The 11,246-nt window shown below is 33.1% G+C and overlaps 1 protein-coding gene across 1 annotated transcript; it reads left to right on the forward strand.

Moving 5' to 3' along the window:
* The first annotated feature begins 3,712 nt into the window (after nt 1-3,712).
* On the forward strand, nt 3,713-6,723 carry LOC106720253 (allantoicase). Its single transcript, XM_014514848.2, has 8 exons — nt 3,713-3,831; nt 3,920-4,118; nt 4,448-4,528; nt 4,639-4,799; nt 5,087-5,243; nt 5,478-5,624; nt 6,033-6,214; nt 6,448-6,723. The coding sequence occupies exons 1-8, from the start codon at nt 3,775-3,777 to the stop codon at nt 6,577-6,579; spliced, it is 1,116 nt and encodes a 371-aa protein (XP_014370334.2). The 5' UTR covers nt 3,713-3,774; the 3' UTR covers nt 6,580-6,723.
* Nucleotides 6,724-11,246: the final 4,523 nt, after the last annotated feature.

An 11,246-nucleotide genomic window follows, 5' to 3' on the forward strand; every position in this document is an offset into this window, starting at 1 on the left:
AGCTCTAGTGAGACATGGGTGCAATTAAGAACCAATCACAAAATAGAAAGAAAGAAGGTTGCAATCAAACTCTCTTTTGTTTTTTTAAAAAAGCCTAAAGCAAACCAAAATTCATTATAGGTTTATAACAGCAGTTGAAAAACTCAACACATTTGAAATGAAAGTAATTTATCACATTTTTCTTCTCGATTGATTTTGTAAAACACAAATAAGATAAAGTTAGAGACCTCGTTAAATAAATACACGTGAAACTAAAAAATTAACATAAAAAGGTCACCTTGATCTTTAAATTTCTTAGAATGAGTGAAGTCAACAATAAAAAACACTGTAAAAAAATTGTATCCGTCACCTCTATAACGTTTCAGAATCATATTATTTGACAGTTCTTTTCTATACCAACTAAATATTTAAGTTTAAGTCAACTAAAAATAATTTAAATGATTTTAATAATCTAATTCCAGGGTGAAATTCTTAAGTTATATCTTTAAAATTACGAATAACTATGTTTTCAAATTAGTTTCCTTCTATCTGTCTAACAGTTTTTTATAGCTTACATTTGAAAGATTATTTATTGTAAATAATATGAATCATATCACTAGCCTGGAATACTATATGTATACATATTTATGTGTATATGTATATAAGAATATTTATAATAGAGTATGATATAGTATATAGTTGGTTGCGAGACTTGTCTGGTACGTATCTCTTTTGACCTTTGCTATTTGATACGATGAATATAATTAATATGTAGAAATATATAGAACATTTATCGAATTGTGTTTATTAAATTTTAGTCGACTTTGATTTCGGAGATTCGGACCTTACTTATTTCTTTCCTCAGCTATAATGACACAATATAGCGCGGATTCATGCTCATAATTTGAAATGCATACTGCAGTACTGTATACTCTCAAGTAAAATAAAATCGTATTTTAAAAATTCGCATCTTAAATTTTTTTAAGATACAATACATATTCGACCTTAAGAACGATGAAGATCAGTTTACAAATATCGGACTGTTGAAGCGAAGGAAATTTTATACGAATGTGAATAACAACAAAGGCGCTCAGTAGTAATGCTTTATCCGACATGAAGCGTTCAATAAGATCACAGGAAAGTTCCTATACTGTATATATAAGGAACAACGTGACTACAAGAATCGAAAATCACGTGTATTGAATATGCATTTGGGTTTTCAGTCATCTATCTATATATATATATATATATATATATATATATAAAAGAAAGTCGTGTTAGTTACACTATTTATAACTCAAGAACGGCTGAATCGATTTGACTGAAAATTGGTGGGCAGGTAGCTTAGAACCAGGAAAAGGACATAGGATAATTTTTACCCCGTTTTCTATTTTTCATTCCGCGCGGACGGAGTCGCGGGTAAAAGCTAGTGTATAATAAAAGGTCCACATGTCCATTCATTAACTTCCTGTCCTTAATAAATCTTGCCAAATTTTAGTGGCACTTTAATGAGTTGGAGGCAGAGGTGACTTCGTAATTTTATTGAAATCAGGTCACTTGCTGTATTTTCACGTAATACTAAAAAAAAAAAAACAGATTTTATCACAACAATTTTTTTATGTATGCAGTAAAATCAAGAGATAGATAGAATGGACACACGTTCTAGTGCAGTTCATTGCAAAACTGCTTTGAACCAGTTCGCTATAAACTCTTTAACCTCTTGCCTGATTGTCAGTCCGCTAGAGAGTGATTTGTTGTGATATTGCATAATTAATATTGAAGTCTGTTCCACGCATTAATTGACAGGTCACATAAACAATTTCATTAATTTTAATTAGGAGTTTTCAATTCATCGAACTTGTCTTAGAAATAACAGAGATTTGCCAGTACCGTACCAAATAATCTCTGCCTATACCTCTCAGTTAAGGACATGAGTGATTGCTTATTTTCACCAGACAAGAGGCGGTTACGTAAGTATGTTTTTATTTATGAATTTGTATGAGTGTCAATTCCATTGCAGGCTATTTTTAACGTGTGAGACGTGTGATTTGATTAGTATTTTTCCCTGAAATTTAACAGGGCTAAAGTAAAATGTTCCGTTTTTTAATTTACATTGACATTTATTAAAGATATTTACAGTTAACTAGCTGTTCCCTGCGACTCCGTCGGCGCAGAATTTGCAAAAAGACGTAATAAGTAGTCATGTGTTCTTCCAGACTATGTTCTATATCTGAGCCAAATTTCATTAAGATCCGTTGAGCCGTTACGGAGATACCTTTACACAAACATCCATCTAAACATTCACATTCATAATATTAGTAAGATAGAATTTTTACTTGAGAGATTTTTATAAAATTATCAAATAGTGGGTATTCATGGATAATGTAATTTCTAATTTAATAATGCAAAACTTCCATTCTGCTAGCGATATTGCATTAATTACATTAACAATAGACTGCGTTTATAGCAACAGACCTTCTTTGAGCTGAATGCAAACGTGACGGGGGGTATTCTTTTCACACCACAGATAATAAAATGTTTGTTTAATGCTACATGTTTAGTTTAAGAAATTAAAAATGTTATATTCTCAGACTATAAATACCAGGGACCTAAGGCTAAGGAATGATAGAGTAATAACATTTTAACTAATTTTTTTTTCAATAATTCTAAAAGTTTGAAGAATTGCAGACTTGAACCTACGACCTCTTGGTCTACTTACGCTAAGCTCGTACTATATATACCCAATTAGTATGTTATTATCTATCTTTAACGTTAACGTGGTAACTTTTAATATGTGATTTCACGAAAAATAAATGAAAGTTACTTGCTGAAATATAATCCCCAATTAACTAAAATTTCAACGATTAAAAGACTCGTTCAAAAACTAGGCAAAAAACATTCTAAATATATAGACTAGTTAGATTCAAGGTTCGTCATTTATTTCGATTCCAAGGACAAATTTTTTACGCTTGAAAAAAGTTGAATTATTTTACTTTTTTGCTGATAACCAACCACAGTTAGAGGCATTACAGACGTTGGTTTAATCTGGTAAAGTATTACTTAAATGAAAGAAACACATTTTTACATCAAGCTTATCTTCTTCATACAAATATTTTTATGCTAAAAAACTGAAATCGATTCATTTTCGGAGGATTAATTTTAGTATACTTTCCCTTCCCACACTTTTCTTACAACGAAAGGAAAGGAAGGGGATGTGATTTTGACGAAGAAGGGGACGCATAGGAAGGGGAAAAATTATCTTTCTGTGCGTCTTCTCCTCTGTCGATTAAACGTATACGGCGTAGGCAGCGGTCGCTTCACTATTTCGGCGAATCCAGGTGACTGCTTGCTAGATTTCCACCTAAAATATAAAAAAATCAGAATCAAGATGCCAATAATTGATAACCACCAAATTAAGTTGATCCTATTGTGTACTAAAGTTCATAGAATGTCTACCTCTACAAAAAGATAGCAAAAAGATAAACGTGAATAATGCTATTCTAAGCTACAGTATTTTTGTAGTTTACTGACCTATGTACTAAAATAGATTGTATAAAAACTATAGCTAATTGATCAGAATAGAATAGTTCGACGTGACAGGAAAATTTGCGGTGTCATTAGAATGTAAACAGAAGTACCACTGAATTGAACTCTATACTTTATTGTTATCAGTTTTCTTACGAATTGTATATAAACGGTTCTCGGGATAATTACATTCAGTTGACAAGCGTCAGTGCATTTAGTGATATATTCTGCTGATTTTTATTTACAATTTTAAATATTGATTTATTAAAAATGTTTGAACGTATAAAACCAGGTTTTGTTGAATTGAGTGAACTAGCAAGTGCTGGTGTAAGTATTGCTTTTCAGTTTTAGGCTAAAGGTGTTTTATTTATTATATTTTGTAAAACATTAACTAAAGCTATTTCTCACATTACAGGCAGGTGGTAAAGTCGTCTTTTCAACTGATGACTTTTTCGCGACTTGCGAGAACATGATATCAGACAGTGAGCCCGTATTTATAGAAGATAAATATACCGAGTTCGGCAAATGGATGGACGGCTGGGAGACGAGGAGAAAACGCGTTGCGGGCCACGACTGGTGCATACTCAAACTTGCTACCAAATGTATTATCAAAGGTATTGAATCTTTGATACGATACCTCTCATTTTTGTATTATACTACTTTAATTTTTCTCGTCTCTGAAAGTAGCAAGACTTGATGAGAAATTAAAAAAACTAGTATCTAACTTTACTGCATCAGCCTGCATTTTGAGGCCTTAATCATGCGTTCCACTTTATTACCACCATCAAGATAAATTGGCCAACAAAAATAAAACTTTAGCCAGAATAATAGAATTATTTCCAAAATGCTAGTTCAAATATCAGGTACTATAAGTGCATTTTGGCGTTAGAGTAAATCTTAAATTAATTGTTCTCTATTAAATTATTAAATATCTATTTTTCAGGTTTTCTTGTCGATACGGCATTTTTTACTGGTAACTATGCGCCCAAGTATTCAATTCAGGCTGCTTGTTTAACACCAGAAGGTCAGTATTTTATTTAAAAATAATTTAAGTCGCATTATCTTAAGTAATTAAATGATTTTCATACTAAAGATAGAAACGTAATATTATTTAAATTGATATTATTTCTACAGAGGAATCTCTTTTACCACGAAGAATTGAAGCAATTGGAACAGCCTCAAGCGAAGATGATCTAGAACAAATTGAAAAACTAGAATCAGACAAATGGGAAGAAATAGTACCGATTACCGCATTGCAGCCAGGCTATGAAGAAACAAGACATAATTACCAAAAGGTACATACATGTAACTTATGCATGGTGAGGACGGAACTGCGGAAACATGCTCCATTTGATATTCTCGTCTATTGAACCTTATACAGATGAATTATACTTGCTTATTAATACTAATATCATTTGAAATACTCTAAAATCTTTGCAATTAGACTATCATTTTTACCATGTAAATTTACAAGAAATATTTTTTCTCGGTTGGATACTGCATTAGACTTTACATACCATATACTCTATCATTATTAAATACAGTCACTAGAAACATTATTATAATACAAGTTATATTCCAGGTACTTAGTGACGAGGCATGGACTCACATTCGTGTGAACATGTTCCCCGATGGTGGTATAGCCCGACTGCGCGTGTTCGGCGAGCCGCGGCCGGAACGACCTGCACTAACTGATATCGTAGACTTGGTGTCTGTCGTTAACGGAGGCTGTTGTGTTGGTCAGTTTGATTTATTAATTCGCCTCTTTCTTGTTACTATTATACAAATTTCTTAATATTTTTCTGCAACTCAAACAACACAGAGTATAAAAATTATAAATATTGTCACCATTAAAAGCATTAAAGCTGATGATGAATTAATTTAGAAATGTGAAGATTTTTGTTCATGACATTTAGATACTCTGTAAAGCTTCGATTTTATTGCAATTGTATTAAAGATAAATATATTCCCAGGGTTCTCAAACGCTCACTTCGGTCACCCTAAGAACATAATAAAGCCGGGCAAGGGCAGAGCGATGTCTGATGGCTGGGAGACTGCGCGCAGACTCGACAGACCTAACATCATTGAAGCTAACGCAGATGGAACTCTTAAATTACAAGGTAATATTAATAAGGTCATCATCAACCTGCCCTTATCCCTATGGAGGGTCGGCATAGTATGTACTACTCCTCCATACATCTCTATCAGCCGTCATATCTGAATTTACCCCCTTCTTACGCATATCCTCTTTCACACAATCCATCCATACTTTCTTTGGTCTTCCTCTACCTTTATAGCCATAATATTAATAAGGTATTATAAATAAGTGTTTTTATATTGATACGACTAATCAATGGTTTTTGTTTAGTAGGTTACGAGTACATAACAATAATAAACTTAACTAATATTAGTTACCATTTTGGTTGTAATATTAACATTAAATCTAAAATGTAGGCGCGATTTAAAGAATTGAATTTAATTAAGAAAGTTTAGAAAGAAAATTATTAAAACACTCTTTGCTTTTCCAGGAAATGAATGGGCCGTATTTAAATTAGGATTCCCGGGAACAATAAAGAAGATTTGCGTGGACACAACACATTTCAAAGGAAATTTTCCAGACTCTGTGAAATTTGAAGGTGTTTATTTAGATCTTTGTAATTGGACTGAATCAAAAGAGATCCCTTGGCAAACAATATTAAATTCAAGCAAGGTGAGAGAACTTTTATTGATTTTACTTTTCTAAGATCTGTTTTATAATATATATAGATACAGATTAAAAAATATTGACGATCTATTAATCTGACCACGTAATAATTTTTTATGCCTGCAAAATGATCTTTTAATTTCTTATCTGGTTAATTATCCGCTAGAAACATTTTTATCCACTGCTAAATCTTTGAAGCTCAGGATTGTATTTTTTTAATACATTATTATTTTTTCCAGCTGTCAGCAAACAAGGAACATTGGTACAAAGTTGAATCAGAAATCATCACCCATTTAAGAGTAACGATAGCTCCCGATGGCGGATTGAGTAGAATTAAAATATTCGGATTGGTAGAGAATTCGGAATACTAATTTATTAACCTAGTTTAGGTATTTACTATTACTCAGTGTCGCTTAATGGTACTTAAACGGTTCCTTAGATTTTATATGAAAAATCTACTCTATCTTCCTTAGTAACCATCAAGCAACTCTGGGTACGGTGTATTTTAAAGTTAAATATTTGTACACATTGTACCAATCAGCAAATGCATCTTTTGTTTTATATTCTGTTGTACAATGTTATTGTTGCAATGCTATTGTTTAATTTGAAATAAAATACTCGTGTATTATTTACTATACTTATTTTATATGTTATTTTACTAGTTTGATATTTAAAAAGTATTATTTTTAATAAATAAATATTCGAAATTTTACCTGTTTATTATTAAAATGCCTACTACTTTTTTATGAAAAACTTATTATGAGTGTTTCTTTAGTATCTATAGATTAAACTATATTACAAAAGTTTTGAACACATGTTTAACAGACAACATTATATTTACAAGAGCGTTGGCAGCTCAGGGATTAAACTTGCAATTGACTTGCAATCTACAGGTCCTGGGTTCGAATCTCATCATATACGTGTTTTCGAGTTTCGATTTACATATGTACATTTATCCGACGTTCTTACGGTGAAGGAAAACATCGTTGTGCAACCTGCACATGTGGTTGACTATGGCTTAGTCCCTCCCAAGTTAGAGTAGGCTCCGAACCCCTCAGTGGGGATGTATAGTGAGCTGATGATGATGAATTAGATCCTAATAAACGCAGTATCACTTTACGGCGGAACATAAAATCATATGGGGGTTCTAGCACGAATATTTGTGAAAATAACTATCGTATCGTAATCGACATTTGTATTAAAATTTGTGCAGCAACCCTATCGAGCGTAAAGTACACCAAGAATCTATAATAATATTATAAATGCGAATGATCAGAAACGACTCAACGGATTATTATGATTTGGCACAGATATAGAACATAGGCTGTAAGAATACATAGGCTACTTATTATCCTTTTTTTAAATTCCGCGCGGAGAGAGTCGCGGGTGACAACTAGTTTTGACATCATTGACGATGACGTACGATGGCAATTGTCACAAATATTCATACTAGGCACACTGAACACTAGAAATAAAGCAGAGGCTAATGGAAACCGATATCCGATGTCTTAATAAATTAAAAAAAAAAGAAATGAAGCAGTTGCGGATGTCCATGGGCGTCGATGATCACTTCGGTGTTCGCGCCGCTCGTTTGCCCCCTTCTCTTAAAAAAAAAAAAAGTAAAACACATTTTTTTTAAATGCAAACTTATCAAAACAATTCAATGTATTCTCAGATCTTTTAACTGTGATTATTTCTCTTCATAGAACAATTAATGTGTCCTTTGCTAATAAGAACGCAAACTTCACTTGTTATTTTTCTGTCTCTTCAATTAGCTTTTACATAAACATTAATATTGCTAAATCTATCGTACACAGTAATGGCCTGATGGCCTAATTAAATAATTTGAGTATCAATATTTCAACATCAACGATGTTTATATACAGAGTTATCGGATATATAACATATTCAGTTTATTTATCCAGTTCTTACCGGTTCACAACCAGACTAAATTGGTCCATCTGCAAATGTAGTTCAAAGATTATCGCGCGGGGAATGACACCATCCTTTACACGAGCATATAGTTGCTATGATTAATTATTTTACATATAATTAATTATCTTTAGATGTAGCATAACCTATTCATTTAACACTTTTTTCTGGAAAACACTAAATAAGACTGTCTTTATACTACGTTATATTATAAAACAAGAAAAAGATATTTTTATTTCAACAGTGTTAGATCCCGCAACAACAATATTTGTTGGGTGCACGAATTGGCCGGGTCGACTGTTTAAATACCACGACCACATAGAAGACAGGCGTGAAGTGGTTCCGTAGACCTAATTTTTATCCTCTTTCCCTTCCCATCCTTTTCTTTATAGGAAAGGATGGGAAGGGGAAGTGGATTTGGCGGAAGAGGGGACGCATAGGAAGGAGAAATATCCTCTTTCTGTGTGTCCCCTTCTCCGTTAATTAAAGGTAGGCAACGCATCTGCATTTGCGGATGTCTATGGGCAACGGTCGCCTCGGTATTGCGGCGAATCCAGGTGGCCGTTTGCTCGTTTGCCACCTTATGATTATAAAAAAAATTAACTTCCTCGATAGTGTAGTTTTTGAAAACATATTATGTTTTATTTGTATGGTCTCAAAGCTAAAAACTATATCTTATAGGATTGTGACATTGTATATTGGATTCGAACACAATTTAAACATTGCTATGCAAAATAAACGGCAGTAATTCATTCATAGCTGTATTTTATATCGGACTAGCGAGCAATATAAAATCGGATATACAAAACAAATGATATAGCTTTTACAGATTCATTTCAAAAGGATAGGAGCAATGGAACTCGTTTGAAATTTGAAAGTCTAAGAACATCTCGAAACGCTTCAGCATTGAAAAGCGTTTAGTTAAGGAAATATATTTGTACTTATTTTGCAAAATAATCCTTTTAGTATTCTAAATGAAATCGCATATATTACGACTTTAAGTTTACATATTTTTCCTTAGCTTCGATAGTTTTTATTTATTTATTCTTTAGCACTTTTATAAGTACAAGGAGGACTTAATGCCTAAAGGCATTCTCTACCAGTCATCCGGTATATGAGAGGAAAGTATAATTATGTGCAGGGCAGATATGAATTGAAGATACTATTTTACTAATACAAATATTATGTAATACAGTAATATATTAGAAAAAAAAGTAAGTTTAAAATTATAAATATTGTAAATGTAAAAGAAAGAGAATAAGATAAATACAAACTCTAGATTAATAAGTACAATAATAGCGAGAAGGCTACTTATGAATGGAGTCTCATAACATAATGATGCCGAATCAGACGCTTGAAAATGTTCTTGGAGGAGGCTGTTTTAATGTTAGGTGAAAAATCGTTCCACAGTCTAACAGCTGTCACAGAGAAGGATTTATCCAAGAAGGACGAGTTAGTTCGACGACAATAGTTCATGGGACTCAATAAATCAAATAATAATAAATCATATTTCATACGAAAGGCATAAACCAATTTGAGGATCTCAACATTCGATCTCATTTCAGTACATCATCATCATCTGAGGCGCTACAGCCGCGGGTGGGCCTGGGCCTGGTCCAGTAAATTCCTCCACACTGGTCTACTTTGAGCTGTTTGCGTCCAGCTCTTAATGCCGATATTTTTAAGATCGCGTTCGACGTCATCTCGCCATCTCAACTTCGGCCTACCACGTGCTCTACGTCCATCCGGTTTACTCTCCAACAAGTCAGTCTCATTTCAGTACTCCTCATCCAAATTAATTGAAAAAACCTTCGGACTGAACTTACGGATTCAATATTAGGATAACCGTATTTCTTTCGTTTAGAGTAGTTTACAGATATACTGAAGTTAGAAGTATGTTACGTTTTGTACGATCTAATTTATTTTGGCACTCTACCAAATTCTTTGATCGTTAGCTGAACATGACTCATGCTATCATTTAGCATCACTGCAGCATAAATTGAATTAAAAAATAGAGGTGACAAAGTTAAACTTCGCTATTCGTGATATTTATATTACGAATAGCGAAGAACGTGATAGACTAATTTTAACCAACCGCATTCCCTTGTTATTAAAGCATTCCCTTTGAGTAGATTTCTCATACCAAATCACTAATAGAATGAAAAGTGAAAGTGTGACGATGATCATTTTTATAATATGGTTCATGTATGTATGTATGTATGTGGATATTTATAATGTGGTTCGTGTAGACAAAACTATAGATAATAAAGCTTATCTGAACCGGTGGCCATAAATCAAACTAAATTATTACAGCTCACTAGCGTCCCCGTGTCAACGACAAAAAAAATCGTAAGGTCCTCTTTGTACTGTAGCTGTCATTTTCCATGTCAACCAACATGATAGAAGCGCTTCTCTTATCGGTGCAGTGGGCCTAGCACGAATATTTAAGCAAATCGCCATCGTGTCGTCATCGATTACATTTGTATTAAAATTTGTGCAGAGCCCCTATCGGGCGTAAAAATCTAATACAATTTTTGCCATAATTGCCGATGACGATATGAAGGCGATCGTCACCAATATTCGTGCTAGGCCCACTGATATCGTTGTTTGACTATACCTAAATCGAAATATATAAGTGCTTTGTAAAACAGAAGTCACTTTAAAACCAGAATAGATATTCAAATGAAATAAGGTTATGATGGGACAGAATATTAAATCTCTAAACGTCACGATTGACTTCTAAAAGGATATTTATGATGATATTTTGTAAGGTAATAACGTAGTCGTCGTGACAAGGGTGTGACGCGGGACGCGGGTGTCTCTGACAATTATACTCAGGTCTGTTATCTATTCCATCAAATTGTCTACAAATGTACACACAAAATAACTATAAGAATTAAAATTTTAAAATCAAAAAACTTGAGAGGTGTCAAGGGACACCCGGATAGAACGAATTCCCTTTCGATTAATTAGTGAAGGAACCAATGTTTATTCTATGAATAAAAAACTTAAATCTTCACAAGAAGTACATTTTATTTCTATGAATTTTCGTTATATATTGTCACGTCGTTGCCATGGTGAAGTAGCGCTCATTCGTCGTTAACAT

Source organism: Papilio machaon, chromosome 8 (genome assembly GCF_912999745.1).
Source record: "Papilio machaon chromosome 8, ilPapMach1.1, whole genome shotgun sequence".
NCBI classification, from domain to species: domain Eukaryota; kingdom Metazoa; phylum Arthropoda; class Insecta; order Lepidoptera; family Papilionidae; genus Papilio; species Papilio machaon.